The 18,225-nt window shown below is 40.4% G+C and overlaps 1 protein-coding gene across 7 annotated transcripts in view; it reads left to right on the top strand.

The window, feature by feature from the left end:
* The window catches only part of atrip (ATR interacting protein), a 49,744-nt gene that overhangs the window by 28,354 nt on the left and 3,165 nt on the right, over window positions 1-18,225 (top strand). For 5 of the 7 annotated variants that reach the window (XM_043707882.2, XM_043707881.2, XM_087994203.1 and 2 more), the window contains 3 exons: window positions 1,412-1,503; window positions 2,745-2,831; window positions 14,478-14,730. In XM_043707882.2, the coding sequence (XP_043563817.2) occupies window positions 1,412-1,503; window positions 2,745-2,831; window positions 14,478-14,730 (432 nt within the window). Of the gene's footprint in view, window positions 1-1,411; window positions 1,504-2,744; window positions 2,832-14,477; window positions 14,731-18,225 lie in introns of those variants that run through there. The other 2 variants (XM_043707883.2, XM_087994204.1) reach the window with 2 other exon arrangements.

The following is an 18,225-nucleotide window of genomic DNA, read 5'->3' as shown; positions in this document are numbered from 1 at the left end:
CGCCGACACTGAGAGCATTTGCAAACTTCACACAGACAGTTGCCTGAGGTGGGAATTGAACCCGGGTCACTGGCGCTGTGAGGCAGCAGTGCTAACCGCTGTGCCATCGTGCCTGAAAAGGAATTTTCTCTCAGGGTGGTGAATCTGTGGAATTCTTTCCTGCAAAGGACTTTTGAGGCTGTTTTGTAAAAATATTCAAGGCTGAGATAGACTGATTAGTAATTCGTAAGAGAATTCAGGATTATGGGGAAAAGACAAGAAACTGGAATTGTGGATTATTAGATCAGTGATGGTCTCATTGATTAGTTTCTGCATCTATGGTGTTATTAGTTAATTCTATCACTGGGAACTGTAGTAGTGGCACTTGTCAGAACTGAATTATCTTTGACTTTTAATATGCAAAGAATAAAATTTGCACCATTAGGTGTTCTGTTGAAATTTCTTTGTTTGCCCTTATTTGTATATTCAACATGAAGGCTATTTGTGGGAGAGAAGAGGCACTTCAAAATTAAACAGTATTGCCAAATTAACACTAGAAAGAATGCTTTAAATGTGTGCCTGGTGACAGCTGAAGAGTACCGTTGAGGGACGTCTGACATGGGTCAGTGTCCAGCTGCCATTTATTTTGAGCAGGTGTTGCGGGTTCCTTCCTGCTTTCACAATTTAACCTTTCACAATTCAGAATTCAGCACTGGCTGAATTCAAAGTATTCTTGTCTCCAGATACACAGAAATGTGCACACGTTTATATTTAGCATCACTGAGTTTCTTTAGCAAGTGACTTTGATCTTTTATAAAATCTTATTTGCAAAACTGTGCTACCTTTAGTGTTGACTTCCAAAACCTTGACAGTCCATGAGACAGGAACAATGAATCTGGATTTATTTTCCTCCTTAACACCATGTTGTGTTCTGGAAGCTTTTTGTGTTAAAAGCAAGTTGTCGCTTGCTTTAGCTTAAGCTAATACCTGAATGTTGATTCCTGGTTTCCAACATTCTGGCTCTCAATCACCCAAAATGTCTTTCCTGTGAGAGTTTGTGACTTGTGCAACATAGGGCGCATCACTGAATTTTTAAAATTGGACATTGCAGTCATGGATTTTAGTACTTCATAATACATCATATTGAGCTCCAGTATACTGTAGCATTAGTGACTGAATTGTACAATGAAAATCGCACCTGGATTCTGTGACTGAGTGCATTGAGTAATAAATGCACAGTACAAGGAAACAGTGCATCATTGCAATCAATTTGCTTTACCCTAAAAGTGCTAATTTTCAATTTGTGTATAAAAACACAATTCTTCAGTTTTACACTTCACACAATCTGGCTATAATATAAAAGTAACTTGGTACTTCACGATGATTGTTTTAGTATTTTGTTAAGTTAATAAATACTACTTTCTCCTTCCAGCATCGTGTTTGTTTTTCAATCTATATACATATATTTCCTCCAGACCTGATAGTACTGCTGCCGACAGGCTATGGCTCCAGCTTGAACAAGAGGTATGTTACAGACATAGAGTCAGAGAGTTACATAGCACGGAAACCTCCTAAGTGCTAACCAGACATCTCAATCTAACTTACTCCCATTTGCAAGCATTTTCTTCTAACCCTTCCTATTCATTTACCTATGCAGATTCCCTTTGAATGTTATAATTGTACCTGCCTCCACCATCTGCTCTGGCAGCTTGTTTCATACCCCCTCCACATGAAAAAGCTATCCCTCAGGTCCTTTTTTTAAACCTTTCCTCTCTCACCTTAAACCTATGCCCTCTATTTTTGGACTTGCCCACCTTGGGAAGGCGACCTGTCCGTGCCCCTCATGATTTTATAAGTTTCTGTTAGGTCACCCCTCAGCCTCTGCTCCAGGGAAACAAGGTTACAGCCTATTCAGCCTCTCCCTATAACTCAAACCCTCTCGTCCTACTAGCTTTCCCTGGAGACCATGTGATTTAAACTTGGTAATCAAACTACCATGCGGAACCTTGCTGAATGCTTTGTTGAAGTCCTTATAAAGAACATCTAATGCCCTGCCTCTATCAATTTTCTTTGTCACATCTTCAAAAAAAACCTCCCAAGTTATGAGACACTATTTACCACCTGCAAAGCTATGTAGACTATCCCTACTGAGTTCTTGTTTTTCCAGTGCATGCAAATTCTGTCCCTCAGAAACACTTCCAACAACTTAGCCACACTGATGTAAGGATACAATAATTAGAAAGTTATACTGCAAATGAACAGACCATTTTTCATGATTCGCATGCATTATGTCAATCATTGCAGTTCTTTCAACTTTAGCATTTTGATTGACCGCATAAGTTGTAAAATCTTTAACACTTGCTTCAACTGAAAATAATACAGATCTATAGCTTAACATGATTATGGCACAGCTTTTATCAAATGTGACATTACATTGTTTTATTTCATTATTTATTTAATATCACATTGACTCCAGATAATTTTAGAATCTTGTTTGAAATTTAATTTTGATATTTTGAGTCACAAGTATCGTATGATCGATGAGTAAATTGATTTTAAGCAGTAAATCCTACAAGATGAAGGAAAATACATGCTAATAATTATACAAGTTTTCATCTTTGTATCAAGCTACAATTATGTTGGTACTATTGGTGAATTGTTTGAATGGTCTGATCAAGTTTGTACCTGAGAGAAAATATGTCATTATTAACAAAAAAATCGTATCATTTGAAACAAACTTTTTTGTGACTTTTCAATGTTATTAGGTTATTCGATTCCTCACCAAATTTGGATTGTCCCATTCTGGTGCCAGTGCTATATTGGTAGAGTCTGACTGTCCATGCAACACTGAGGTAACCAAGGAACTTAATGTATAAAAAAAGACTTGGAATTTTATAATAGAGATGCATCATTTGTCCAGCCTGAACCAAAGGACTTAATCAGAATCGAGCTTTGATTATACTTTTTATTTAAAGCTCGTTTAGCAGGTAGTATGTGTTTATTGTCAGGGTGACAAGCAGCATCTGTCCAGTTCAGATTTGTTATATAAGCATATAGTTCTAGCCTAATTTGACATTGTGGTTAGGCTATTTGGTGTCAGATCCTGCACTCAGGATTTAGGCCAACTTTATTTGTCAGTGTGAAAAGACAACATGTCATTTAGATGTTATATTTGCAATATAAACTTTATCTTTGTTTTTCAATTTAAGCAAATGTTATTGAAGTTTTTATTTTTGTAGATATAAAAATGTAATCAAAATATCTAAGCAATTTTGAGGTAGCTTGGTTCCTCATGCCGTCAGGCATCCTGACTGTCCAATAAGACATTTGTCAATTATGTTTTCAGGGTTGCCAGTCATACAGACTTAGCTTTTTGCATCTGTTTTCCATATTTGAATTACTTATGCATTTTGTTACAGATATTTTGACAACTTATTTTATTCTCATCACATTTCACAACAATGCCAGTTCTAGGGGAAAACCACTATTTATAAGTCATGAGAAGAGAGTACTGATTAATTGGCAAGTGGACTCTGGCAAACACGTTGTCCTGGAGAATGCAATTATAATGCTGATTAACAGTAAACAGCCAGTCTTTGTAAAGTTTTAAACCAGGCAGGTTCTGGTCAGTGTATTGCCTTGAAAAATGCACCAGTGAATAGGCTGTTAGCTATTTTGTTGTATTGAAGCAGGCAAAGTGTGTGTCAGTGTTCTTTCTGTCTGCTAAGAACAGGATAGTTAGTTTTCAGTACATGCAAATATGCTACACCTCAAGCATGACTGACTGTCCTAAATTGGTTGTCTCTGTAATTCTTTGCATTTTCAGGTTTATCCAGCAAATGTGTCCAATTGCAGAATTATGACTAATAGTAGAGTTGTGAATTTTCAGCATGAGCTGTTTGGACAGTCAGTTGCACTGTTTATTGTAAACAGCTGAAGGGACATGCTGTTTGATATCAGTTGTCAGTTTCTGGGGCATACAGCCTATCCTATGTATATGACATCACACTGGCATTGAAATTCATATACCACCTTCTCACTTGTCATAGCAGAACTCTGTTTTGGATCCATGGCAGCATTCTGAGAGGAAAGTAGCAATATGAAACAGGAAAATGTGGAATTTAATGTTGCCCAAAGCACAAACATACTACTGGGTGCATGAAATCAGGAGTTCATCATAATCCCGGTGACAAAAAACATGGTGGACCAGAAGGTGCAGGCAGACATGTTGGTGGCCTGGGTCAGGTTGAAGCCAATGACAGTGTTGCACAATCGACTTCTTCCCTTGGCACGAAATTATTCAGTAATTGGATGCATTTTGGTGGCAATACAGTGTGAAGGTGGCCTGGCTAAAGATGAAAATGATGTTAGTGCTGCAACAGGAATTCTGCAAACTGTTCAACCCGGGGTACAATTGGAATAGCTAACAAATAAATGAAAAAGTAGCAGAAAAATCAAATGAGTAATTGCTTGGACTGGGCTGAATAATAAAATGAAGTATGCTTCACTTGATAAAAAATGAAACGGCGAGCTTCACCTATGATAGGATCATAGTTATACAGCATGGAAACAGACCCTTCAGTCCAACTTGTCCATGCTGGCCAGGTTTTCCAAAATAAACTAGTCCCATTTTCCTGCCTTTAGCCCATACCCTTCTAAACCTTTCCTATTCATATACATGTGTAAATGTATTTTAAATGTTGTAATTGTATCTGCATATACCCTTATCTCTGGCATTCATTCCATGTACAATCACCCTCTGTGTGAAAAAAGTTGACTCTCTGGTCATTTTTAAAATGTTTGCTCCTTCTAGTTCTGGTTTTCCCTATCCTGAGGAAGAGACCTTGGCCCTTCACACTATCCATACCCCTCATGATTTTATACATCTCCTTAAGGTCACCCCCTCAACCTTTTATGCTCCAGTGAAAAATGTCTCAACCTGTCCACCGTCTCCTTATAATTCAAACACTCCTGTCCTGGTAACATCCTAGTAAATTGTTTTTGAACCTTCTCTACTCTAATAAGAATCTTCCTACAGCAGAGCAACCAGAACAATACACAGAAATCCAAAAGTGGCCTCACCAGTGTCCAGCAACATGATGTCCTAACCCTTTATAGTCAGTGGTCTGAGTCGTGGAGGCACCCGCACCAAATGCTACCTTTATCACTCTGTGTCTGTAATTCAATTTTCAAAGAACTATATACCTGAACCCCTAAGTCACTCTGTTCAACAACGCTTCCCAGGCACTACTGTTAATTTTGTAACTCTTGCCCTTGCTTGTCTTACTAAAGTGTAACGTTTGCCACTTGGTCCATTGGCCCAGTTGATGATGATCCCTTCATAATCTATACAACGAATTTTAGTGTCATCTGCAAACTTGCTAATTATGCTACCTGAGTTCTCATCCAAATCATTTATAAAAATGACAACCAGTGCTGGACCCAGCACCAATTCCTGTGAAACACTGCTGGTCTCAGGCTTTCAGTCCAAAAAACAACCCTCCCACCACATTGCTCTGTGTCTTACTGTCAAACCAATTTTGTATCTAATTGGTAAGTTGTCCTGAATCCCATGAGATCTAACTTTTTAATAACCAGTCTATCACATGGAACCTTGTCAAAGGTTTACTAAACTCCATGTAGACAACGTCAACTGCTCTGCCCTCATCTGTCTTCTTGGCCACATCCTCAAAAACTCATTTAAGTTTATGAGACACCGGTTTCCATGCTCAAAACCATACTGATTATCCCCAATCAGTCTTTGCCTCGCAGAATTACCTCAGATACAGTCAGGTATATGGGTTAACTCCAGGAAAGGTAGGAGACGCAGGCAGGTCGTGCAGGAGTCTCCTGTAGCCATCCCCATCTCAAACATGTATGCTGTTTTGGAAAATGTAGGGAGTGACAATAGGTGCAGAAGTAGGCCCCTTGAGCCTGCACCACCATTCACCATGATCATGGCTGATCATCCTCAATCAGTATTCTGTTCCTGTCTTATCTCCATAACCCTTGATTCCAGTTTCCTTGAGAGCTCTGTCCAACTCTCTTAAACAAATCCAAAGATTGGGCCTCCACTGCCTTCTGGGGCAGAGCATTCCATACACACTCACCACACTCTGGGTGAAGAAGTTTCTCCTCATCTCTGTCCTAAATGGCCTACCCCTTATTTTTAAGCTGTGTCCTCTGGTTCAGGACTCATCCATCTGCGGATACATGTTTCCTGCCTCCAGAGTGTCCAATCCTTTAATAATCTTATACGTCTCAATCAGATCCCCTTTCAGTCCTTCTAAACTCAAGGGTATACAAGCCCAGTCGCTCAAATCTTTCAACTTAAGATAGTCCCGCCATTCCAGGAATTGACCTCAATAACCTACGCTGCACTCCCTCAATAGCTAGAATGTCTTTCCTCAAATTTGGAGACCAGAACTGCACACAGTACTCCAGGTGTGGTCTCACCAGGGCACTGTACAACTGCAGAAGAACCTCTTTGCTTCTATACTCAATCTCTCTTGTTATGAAGGCCAGCATGCTATTTGCTTTCTTCACTACCTGCTGTACCTGCATGCTTGCCTTCATTGACTGGTGTACAACAACACCCAGATCTCTTTGTACTGCCCCTTTATCTAACTTAACTCCATTTAGGTAGTAATCTGCCTTCCTGTTCTTGCCACTAAAATGGATAACCATACATTTATCCACATTAAACTGCATCTGCCGTGTATCTGTCCACTCACCTAACCTGTCCAGGTCACCCTGTAATTTCCTAACATCCTTCTCACATTTCACCCTGCCACCCAGCTTTGTATCATCAGCAAATGTGCTAGTGTTACTATTAATACCATCTTCTATATCATTAATATATATTGTAAAAAGCTGCAGTCCCAGCACTGATCCCTGCGGTACCCCACTGGTCACCACCTGCCATTCCGAAATTGAGCCGTTTATCACTACTCTTTGTTTCCTATCAGCCAACCAATTTTCAATCCAAGTCAGTACTTTGCCCCCAATACCATGCACCCTAATTTTGCTCACTAACCTCCTATGTGGGACTTTATCAAAGGCTTTCTGAAAGTCCAGGTACACTACATCCACTGGATCTCCCTTGTCCATCTTCAGAGTTACATCCTCAAAAAATTCCAGAAGATTAGTCAAGCATGATTTCCCCTTCATAAATCCATGCTGACTCTGATCTATCCTGTTACTGCTATCCAGATGTGTCGTAATTTCATCCTTTATAATTGACTCCAGCATCTTTCCCACCACTGAGGTCAGACTAACTGGTCTATAATTTCCTGCTTTCTCTCTCGCTCCTTTCTTAAAAAGTGGTACAACGTTAGCCACCCTCCAATCCGCAGGAACTGATCCTGAATCTATCGAACTCTGGAAAATAATCACCAACGCATCTACAATTTCTCGAGTCACCTCCTTCAATACCCTGGGATGTAGACCATCAGGCCCCGGGGACTTATCAGCCTTCAGACCTAACAGTCTCTCCAATACTGATTCCTGGCAAATATAAATTCCCTTCAGTTCAGGTCCTTCAGCCACTGTTACCTCTGGGAGATTGCTTGTGTCTTCCCCAGTGAACACAGATCTGAAGTACCAATTCAACTCTTCTGCCATTTCTTTGTTCCCCCTAATATATTCCCCTGTTTCTGTCTTCAAGGGCCCAATTTTAGTCTTAACCATTTTTTTCCCTTTCAGGGAAATGTAGCATGAGCAGCTAAGTTTCTGGTATCGAGACTGGCTCTAATGTAATGAAGGCTATGTCTCTTTCCGAGTGATCAATTGTAATAGGGGACTCTGCAGTCAGAGGCACAGACAGACGTTTCTGCGGCCAGCAGTGAAAAATCAGAATGGTGTGTTGTCTGGGTGCCAGGATCAAGCATGTCTCAGAGGGTGTGAAATGCTTTCAAAGGGAAGAGGGATCAGCAGGAGGTCATTGTATACATTGGAACTAATGACATAAAAAGGGGAAAGGATGGAGGGAGAATATAGAAAGTAAGGCAGGAATTTAAAAAGGAGGTCCTCGAGAGTAGTAATATCTGTAATTCTCCCGGTGCTACAAACTAGTGAGGTTAGGAATAGGAGGATAAAGCAGATGAATGCGTGGCTGAGGAGCTGGCGCAGAGAACAAGGATTCACCTGTTTGGATCATTGGAATCTCTTCTGGGGTAGAAGTAGGACAAATTGCACCTGAATTGGAAGGGGACTAATATACTGGCAGGGAGATTTGCTAGAGCTGCTCGGGAGAATTTAAACTAGTAAGGTGGCAGATGGAATCCAGGGAAACAGTGAGGAAAAAGATCAGACTGGTACAGTGGGAAAAGGAGCAAGTCAAACAGTCAGGAGAGGCAGGAACAAAGCAGAGAACAAGCTGGGACTAATTAATTAAACTGCATTTATTTCAGTGCAAGAGGCCTAACAGGGAAGGCAGTTGAACTCAGTATTGTTAAGAACATGGGACTTGGATATCATTAGCAATTACAGAGACATGGTTCAGGGATGCACATGACTGGCAGCTTAATGTTCTAGGATACAAATGCTGTGGGAAAGATAGGAAGGGGGGACAAGAGAGGAGGAGTTGCATTTTTGATAAGCGGTAGCATTATGGCTGAACTTGGGGAGGATACTTTTGGGAATACATCCAGGGATGTTATTTGGGTGGAACTGAGAAATAAGAAAGGATGGTCACCTTATTGGTTAGATCTCATGGAATATGGAGAACTAGTCATTTGGAGATAGAATTGGCTCGAAAGTTGAAGATAGAGGGTAGTAGTGGAGGGTTGCCTGTCAGACTGGAAGCCTGTGACCAGTGGAGTGCCACAAGGGTCGGTGCTGGGTCCAATGCTTTTCAACATTTATATAAATGATTTGGGTGTGAACATAGGAGATATAGTTAGTAAGTTTGCAGATGACACCAAAATTGGAAGTGTTGTGGACAGTGAGGAAGGTTACCTCTTGTACAATGGGATCTTGATCAGATGGGCCCTTGGGCTGAGGAGTGGTAGATAGCGTTTAATTTAGATAAATGGGAGGTGCTACGTTTTGGAAAAGCACATCAGAGCAGGACTTATACACTTAATGGTAAGGTCCTGGGAAGTATTGCTGAACAAAGAGACCTTGGAGTACAGGTTCATAGATCCTTGAAAGTGGAGTTGCAGGTAGATAGGATAATGAAGAAGGCATATGGTACGTTTTCCTTTATTTGTCAGAGCATTGAGTGGAGGAGTTGTGACGTCATGTTGCGGCTGTACTGGACGTTGGTGAGGCCTCTTGTGGAATATTGTGTGCAATTCTGGTCTCCCTCCTATTGGGAGCATGATGTGAAACTTGAAAGTGTTCAGAAAAGATTACAAGGATGTTGCCACGGTTAGAGGCTTTCAGCGAAAGGGAGGAGCTGTATAGGCTGAAGCTGTTTTCTTTGGAGCATCGGAGGCTGAGGGGGTGACCTTATAGAGGTTTATAAAATCATGAGGGGCATGGATAGGATAAATAGACAAAGCCTTTTCCTTGGGGTAGGGGAGTCCAGAACTCCCCTAGGTTTAGGGTGAGAGGGGAAAGATTTGTAAGGGCCCTAAGGTGCAACTTATTCAAGCAGAGGATGGTGCGTGTATGGAATGAGCTGCCAGAGGAAGTGGTGGAAGCTGGTACAATTACAACATTTAAAAGGCATCTGGATGGATATATGAGTTTTATAGGGATATGCGCTAAGTGTTGGCAAATGGGAGTAGATTGTTAGAATATCTGCTCAGCATGAGTGAGTTGGACCATAGGGTCTGTTTTTGTGCTGTACATCTCTATGACTCTATAACATACTTACCACTGTTAGGCTTACTAGTCTATTGTTCCCAGGCTTATTTTTGCAGCCTTTATTTAAGAAAGGCACAACATTAGCCACCCTCCAGTCAACCATGGCTGTTGATGGTAGAAATATATATGCTAAGAACCCCACAATTTCTTGCATGGTTTTCCACAATGCACTTGATCAGGTCCTGGAGATTTATTGACCTTTATGCTTTTTAAGACCTGCATTACCTCCATTTCTGTAATGTGGACTGTTTTCAAGACATCAATATTTATTTCCCTGAGTTCCCTAGCTTCCATGTCTTCCTCCATAGTAAATACTGAAGTAAAATATATGTTTCATGTCTCTCCCATCTCTTGTGGTTACACACAATCTTTAGGGGACCTTATTCTCTCCCTAGTTGCTCTTTTACTGCTACTTATAGAAGCTCTTCGGATTATCCTTAACCTTATCTGCTGAGACTATCTCAAATCCCCTTTTTGCCCTTCTGCTTTCCCTCTTAAGAATACTCCTATTTCCTTTATATTCTTCAAGAGTCACTTGATCTCAGTTGTCTGTACCTGATGCATCTCCTCCTTGTTCTTGACCAGAACCTCAATATCAGCATTCATCCATTGTTCCCTCGTCTTACCAGCCTTACCATTCACTCTAACAGGGATATACTGCCTCTTAACTCTTGTTATCTCACTTTTAAAAGTCTCCCACTTGCTAGTTGTCTCTTTACCTGTGAACAGTTCGCCACAGTAAACCTTTGAAAGTTCCTGTCTCATACGGGTAAAACTGGCCTTACTCCAATTTAGAACTTTAACTTTTTATACAAGGCCTATGCTTTTCCATAGCTATTTTAAAATTAATAGAATTATAATTTGTAGTCCAAAAGTGCACCCCACTAACTCTTCACTTGCCTTCCTTATTTCCCAAGAGAACATCATTTTTTGCTCAATGTAGGCTCAAACTACTGCAGATGTGGAATCTCTCATGAAAACAATGAATACTGAAGCTGACAGCAGGTTAGGCAGCATCCATGGAGAGAGATTTTCCAGTGAGGCTATATGGGTGGAACTCAGAAATAAGAAGGGGATGATCATCCTGATGGGATTGTACTACAATCTCCCCACTTATCAGCGGGGAACTGAGGAGCAAATATGTAGAGAGATCTCAGACATGTATGAGAAAAATAGGGTTGCATTAGTAGGGGATGTTCATTTTCCAAACATAGATTGTGTTAAGGGCTGGGTGGCAAGGAATTTGTTAAATCTGTTCAAAATAATTTTCTTCAATACATAGATGTATCTACCAGAGAAGGAGCAAAAAGTGACTGAAAACATCAAATGCTGGAGATCACAGTGGTTCAGACAGCATCCATGGAGAGAGAGCAAGCAAACATTTCACGTCTAGATGATTCTTCTTCAGATGAAGAGTCTCTGATGAAGATTCATCTAAATGCAAAACATTAGCATATAAATGCAAAATATATCTCTCTACATATTTGCTCCTCAGTTCCCCGCTGATAAGTGGGGAGATTATAGTACAGTCCCATCAGGATGATCATCAACTTCTTATTTCTGAGTTCCACCCATATAGCCTCACTGGAAAATCCCCCTAAGTACAGTAGTAATATTGTCTCTAATTAAAAATGCCACCCCCTCCTCTCTCACCTCCCTTTCTATCCTTCCTAAAACATCTAAAGCTTGGAACATTAAGCTGCCATTCTGTCTCTCCCTCAATAGTGTTTCTGTCATAGTTATGATATCTCTGTTCCGTGTTCCCATATGTGCCCTGAGTTCATCCGCCTTGCATGTCAGACCTCTTACATTGAAGTAAATGCACTTTAATTCTTCAGTTACCTTGTTCTCTGATGTGCTATTGCCTTCCTTGTCTGAAGATCTTGCTCTCTTTAATTCCCGAACCATCCTCACCTGTCTCTCTCTCTCTCTCTCTCTCTCTCTCTCTCTCTCTCTATCTCTCTCTGTCTATTCTCACTACCGTCTGGACCCCTATGCCCCCATACTAGTTCAAAGGCTTCCGAGTAGCACTAGCAAATCTCCCTGCCAGAGGAGTGGTCCCCCTCCAGCTCAGGTGAAACCCATACCTTTTGAACAGGCCCCTTCTGCCTGAGAAGACATGTTAGTGATCCAAAAATCTGAATGCTTGCCCTCTGCGCTACCTTATCAACCACTGATTTATTTGCTCTATCTTCCTATTCCTACTCTCACTAACACATGGCACCAGAAGTAATCCAGACCTTACTACCTTTTGAAGTTCTGCTTTTTAACCTGCTACCTAACTTCCTATACTCAGTCTACCTCAACTCTTTCTCTACCCATGTCATTCATACCAATGTGTACAAAAACATCTAGCTGCTCTCTCTCCCTTTTTGAAAATTTGCTGCAACCGCTCCAACATATCCTTGACCCTTGCGCCAGGAAGGCAACATACCATGCTGAATTCATGTTCACTGCCGCAGCATGGCCTGTCTGTACCCCTGATTGGAGAGTACCCTGTAACAATTGCTCACTTGAATTTTGACAAGCCCTGCTTAATAGAAGATTTAATCTTATTGCCCAAGACTTGGCTGCTTCTGCTGTTTTCCTCTCTGCTATCCCCCTCATAGTATCCAAAATGGTATACCTGTATTTGTTTGAGAGAGGGATAGCCACAGGAGGCTCCTGCACTACCTTCCTACCTGTTCTGACAGTCACTCATCTCCCTGACTACCTGCCATGTGACCATCTCTCTAAAACTACTAACACTCTGTGCCTCCTGTATGCTCCTCAGTGACTCCAACTGCCTCTCCAGTTGATCCAAATGGTCTGATATGAGACCCATCCAAACACACTTCCTGCAGAGATAGTGGCCAGGAACAGTCAATTGTTCCCTAATCTCCCACATTCAACAGGAGGAGCATACCACTCCACTGGCTGCCATCTTTGTCCCTTAAAAAGTTTGCTAATGTAGACTTTCCCAAAAAAGTCCCCACTTTGCTCAAATTCCAGTGTTTGCAGATTATTGCTGCTGGCACTTTGTGCTGGAAGAACATACTGTTTATGTTTTATATTACAAGTCCGACGTGAAGAAGCTTTTTAAAAAGTCTACCGTTTCCTTACCATCCATTTTAAATTTTATATATGCAAAAGATTTTAAAAAAAGCTCAAACATTTATGATATCCCACCCTTCCAGACTGGGCACATTTTGGGACCAAGCGTGACTGCCTTTGGGCCTTTCGTGAGTTTGTGCGTCATACAATGAGAAAAGATCTGATGAGAGTAGCCAATATCCTGCAGGACCTGTATTTCAGTATCATGTTTGCCCAGTGAAAAATGACTCTGACCCTATTTACTGTACAGGTCATTTTGATTTAACGTGTGAATTGGCTATAACACGATTGATGAATTGCGGACGCTGTTTGGGTAACACAAACTTTCTGCTGAATGGGTATAGCAATCTTCTATAGTGCGATTTCCTACAATGATTTTCCATAGCAAGGGAATGCAACTTTCGCATTATAGCAAAATGACCTGTATGAGGTTTTCAATAAGGCCAATCATATAGCACATGGTCCTATTGGTATCCCAACATATGTACTGACCAGTTAGGGTAGTTTTGAGGTAGACAGTAGTGAGGAACTCTCAGCCCAATTTTCTGAGCTAGGACATGGATGAAATTGACGCGATTTGATTATTCTATTACAAGGTGAATTTGGTGCAGGAGGGAACCCATGAGCTTTCATCTAATTGGACAATGAGATGTAGTTTCGTTTCTCATGAAATCCAACCAAGATTTGTGAACATTGGGCCTTATGGAGATTCCATTGCAATATCATGCATTTGGGCATTGAAACTGTTTCAATTTAACAAAGCAGGTGACCTTCACTTGTTTATTTCTCAAAGCAATGCATTGGTCAATCAGAGTCAAGCTGCCTGGTATAAAATTTATTGAAGCCTGGCTATTAACTGTCAATATTAATAGATACATTTTCCATGACAACACCTCGACCAGTCAGTCTACTTGCCTACATATCTGTACTACCTGCTTCCACGCAGTATCAAATGTTGTTTACCCTTTTCAATTTGTACTCTTGCAATATGTCCTGATGAGTGCAGGATAAAAAGCTTCAACAAATACCTTTTGAAGTTCTGCTTTTTAACCTGCTACCTAACTTCCTATACTCAGTCTACCTCAACTCTTTCTCTACCCATGTCATTCATACCAATGTGTACAAAAACATCTAGCTGCTCTCTCTCCCTTTTTGAAAATTTGCTGCAACCGCTCCAACATATCCTCCTGTGGCTATCCCTCTCTCAAACAAATACAGGTATACCATTTTGGATACTATGAGGGGGATAGCAGAGAGGAAAACAGCAGAAGCAGCCAAGTCTTGGGCAATAAGATTAAATCTTCTATTAAGCAGGGCTTGTCAAAGTATTAAATATTGGGGCATTAAGTTCAAATATTTTGTTCTCGTGTCAACCTTGAGTAATCTCGGCTTCCTGTGAAGAATGACATTGTCAGAAAAAAAACTACTGTCTACACCATCCTTCTATGCTGCAGAATGTATACTTTGAGAGTGAACATTTAGTTGGTAAGCCCTAGGAAATTGTAGGGTCTCTTGTAATGTCGCAATCATTCTGAGTAAACAAGAACAAACTGAGTATAATTAATTTTTTTTCTATTTTTGTTATTTTACAGGTCTTGAAGACCTTAATAGTCATGTTACATCGACAGTGGCTTACTGTTCGCACATCCCAAGAAAATCATTCTTCAGTGTATAATCAGGCTGTGGTGCAGTTCCTAAGAGAAACTGTTTTGCTGCTGCACTGTCTTTCACAGAGAGATAAAGGTTTTACAGAGCATTGTTTGGATGTGTTACACCTCTATGATCAAGTTATGCATGGAATCAAAGCTATTTTAAAAAACATACCAGATCTAGAAGAATGTGAAGGTAAGAGGTTTGTTGTATAAACTAATGTTCATTTGATTAAGCAAGTGTCTAAGCACCAATGTAGTTTCAGGTACGGAAAAGTGCCATTGTGCCAAAATAAGTCTATCTTTTACTCGTGGACCAAACTGTTGACCTAATCCCAAGATTCCTGTAATAACACATCTCTTTTCAGGAAATATTTGGTGCAGCTTTTTTCCATTTAGGAAGTGCAGCAACCAAAACAAAAGTCAAAAAGCTTGACACAATCCAGAGTAAAGCTCAGTGGGTACCCTGTGTACCACCATAAACATTTATTCCTTCCACCATGGGCACATGGTAGCACCAATATGCACCACTGACAAGATGCCCTGCAGTGAGCCCCCCCAGGCTCCTTGGACACATCTGCCAAACCTGAAAATCCTACCATCTGGAAGGACAAATACAGCAAATGTTTTTGAACAGCATTACCTGCAAGTTCCCCTTCAAATCGTACAATATCCTGATTTTAAAAAATGTCTCTGCTCCTTCACTGCTGTTAAAATCCAGGAACTCCCTTCCTTTAATAGCTCTTTTTTTCATTAACCTGCATCCCATGGTCAGCAGCACTTTTTCCCCCTCTGGCATCCAGACAGCCCTCCACTGCAACTCCTCCATTCCCCTTTCCACTGCTCTAAATCCACCCCTGTCTCTATACGCAATTAAGACAGGGTCTTCCTTGTCGTCACCTACCACCACACCAGTCTCTGCATCCAATGTACTATCGTTGAACACTTCTGCTAACTCCAATGCCCCCCACCCACCGGCTGCTGTTGCCAAACCCCTGGGTACCTTCCCCTGCAACCATTAAAGATATAAAACCTGTTGGCACACCATCCCCCTCACCTCTGGAGGCCGAGGTTCACCTGCCTCTCATCCAACCTATTTTACTGTATCCCGTGTTCCTAATGTGGTCTTCTCTATACTGGGGACATCAAACATTAAACTCAAGGCATGTTTCATCGAGCATCTCAGCCGGGCCCGGAGGGACTGCACAGACCTACCAGTCACTGCCCATTGTAATTTTCTTTCCCATTCCCTTTCTGACATGACCATCCTTGGCCACCTCCATTGCCACAGTGAATCAGTCCTCAAATTGGAGGAACAACAACTCATCTTCTGCCTGGGCAGCCTACAACCCAGAGGACTCAACATTTGAATTCTCCAATTTATAATAACCACCCTTCCCAGCCCCTCCCCCTCACTTCCATTCCTCTGATCGACCCTTCCTTCCAGCACCAACAGGATTCATTCCTCCCATTGACCAACCAGGCTGTATCTTCTACCTGGGTTTACCTATCCCTACCTCACCCCCCACCATCCATCCCCCCCCCCCCCCCCCCCCCCCCCCCCGCTAATCTGCAGTTCCCCTTACAACCCATCCCCAGTCCTGAAGAAACATTACACCCAAAACGTTGACTTCTCCACCACCTGAAGCTGCCTAGCTTGCAGTATTCTTCTAGCTTCCTGCTTGTCTACCTTGGATTCCAGCATCTACAGTTTCTTTTGTCTCTTTTCAAGAATGCAGCTCGCCACCATAATCTTAAGGGTAATTAGCCCATATTCCATGAACAAATACAAAATAAAAAACAAGCAGAAGTCTTCAGGGCTAGTTCTTTCGAGCTGAATATAATCCAACTGTTGCATATAACTGGATTCATACAAATGTAGAAGCTTACAGCATGACCTAATCCAGCATGTCCATGAAGAAGTTGGAGAAATCTTCTTGCTATTTTTGCTTCTGTTTCTGAAAATGTTTTTCCCTCTTTGATCAATTTCTATCTTCCTGTTTTGACCTCCCCTTCAAAGTAGGACTGTACAGGTATCATTAACCTTTCCAGTACTTCATCCAAATGGTTATTCACCATAGTACTTGACAAGTAACTTTGAAGGATTTTTAACCTCTCCTCCCTTACTGTGTATACATTACACTTTCCAGAATAAGTCATGAAATATCACCAAAGAACAAGTTTAATTTTTTTTTCTTTTCTAAATTGGCAGCTGTGCTGAAGCTGTAACTGGCCTGTATCACCTAACACTGCATAGATAAAGTTTGAAGCGAAAACTAGAAGTGGGAATCAGCATACTTTAAGTGTGAATGTCTTGATATGATTGTCTAGTCAGTGCCTTTGGGGAAGTTTAGAGCAAAAAATGTAGTGACTGAGATAATGCATCGTATTTATTTGGATAATTCGTACCTTGCCTAAAAAAAATCAGGTCAGGGTTGAAATTTTACATCATAAATATTCAAAGAAATAATTAATAGTTTGGTACTGGACCACAATTCCAAGCATTCTTGGAAAGATGGCATTAAACTTTAAAGACCATGATTAGGACTTGTTGTCAAGTCTGTCCTAATGATTTGGATTAAGGAATTCCATTGTTACCATCTGCTCCTGAAGAATACACAAAATTCTTTTTATAAATCCAAGGGAATATATTAAAACAAAACTTAGAGTCTGCACTTCTAATTAATGTGTCAAGTTTCCAAGGAAAACTAATCAAAATTCATGAGTTCGCTAAAAAAAACTTTTGGAAACGTGTTTAACAAGCAATTAAAATGAGACGAGACAAAGCTCAAAATTTTGTTCCTGTGACAAAGTGTTAATATTGTTATCTGTCTCTGAAGAATGATTAAAAGCAAGATCACTGAACCATATAACATTTTTAAAACATTAATATTCTAGGCAGGAAGGAAAATTGGAGTTGTAATGAAGAGTCACTGAATTCAAAATATTAATCGACTTTCTCCTATATATGCTACCAGACTTACTGAGTTTCTCCAGCAATTTCTGTTTTGATTTCAAAAAATCTGTCATGTTGATATTTTAATATATTATACTAGGAGAGAAATAATGTAGTTACAGTGGTGAATGAAATTGAGAGTAAATTTAAAATAGAAGAACAGTTGAGAAATTGAAAACTCAGGTGGTGACTTTTCAGTAATCAGACTGTATAATATTGAGGTTCTGGAAGATTTAGATGGATCATTATACTATTCTCTTAAATCTATAAAAGTGACTTATGAAAGCTATTATCGATTCATAAATTGATTTGTAGAAGTATGTCAGGGAAAACATGTTTGGCTGTACATCTTGTTAATATAAGAGATGCATTACCTATAAAGCAATCCAATCAAGTTGGCTCAGGTGGAAAGAGAATAAGTTCATGATCAACAATAACAGTATTAAACTGAATAATTACAGACGCTCATCTATTGTGGTGCTGAAACTAGATGGGTTACAATGACTATACCAATTATTACAAAGTCAACGTGATAGTAGAGATGGATTTGTATGGCATTAGGAAATTTTATTCAGAGGATTAGTTGAGCAGAGTTGCTCAGATAAATTGATTTGTGAAAGGATATTAGTAAGTTGCATTGACTTGTATAGTTGAAGAAATTAAATTGCATCACATAGGCTGTACTTTATCACTGTCATACTATTGGAAGTGAAATAGTTGCAACTTTTCAACAAT

Source organism: Chiloscyllium plagiosum, unplaced genomic scaffold (genome assembly GCF_037043375.1).
Source record: "Chiloscyllium plagiosum isolate Xiang-an unplaced genomic scaffold, Cpla_swu_hap1 HiC_scaffold_14, whole genome shotgun sequence".
Classification (NCBI taxonomy): Eukaryota; Metazoa; Chordata; class Chondrichthyes; order Orectolobiformes; family Hemiscylliidae; genus Chiloscyllium; species Chiloscyllium plagiosum.
Note: the sequence above shows the minus strand (reverse complement) of the source record. Positions and strands in the feature narration are given on the sequence as shown.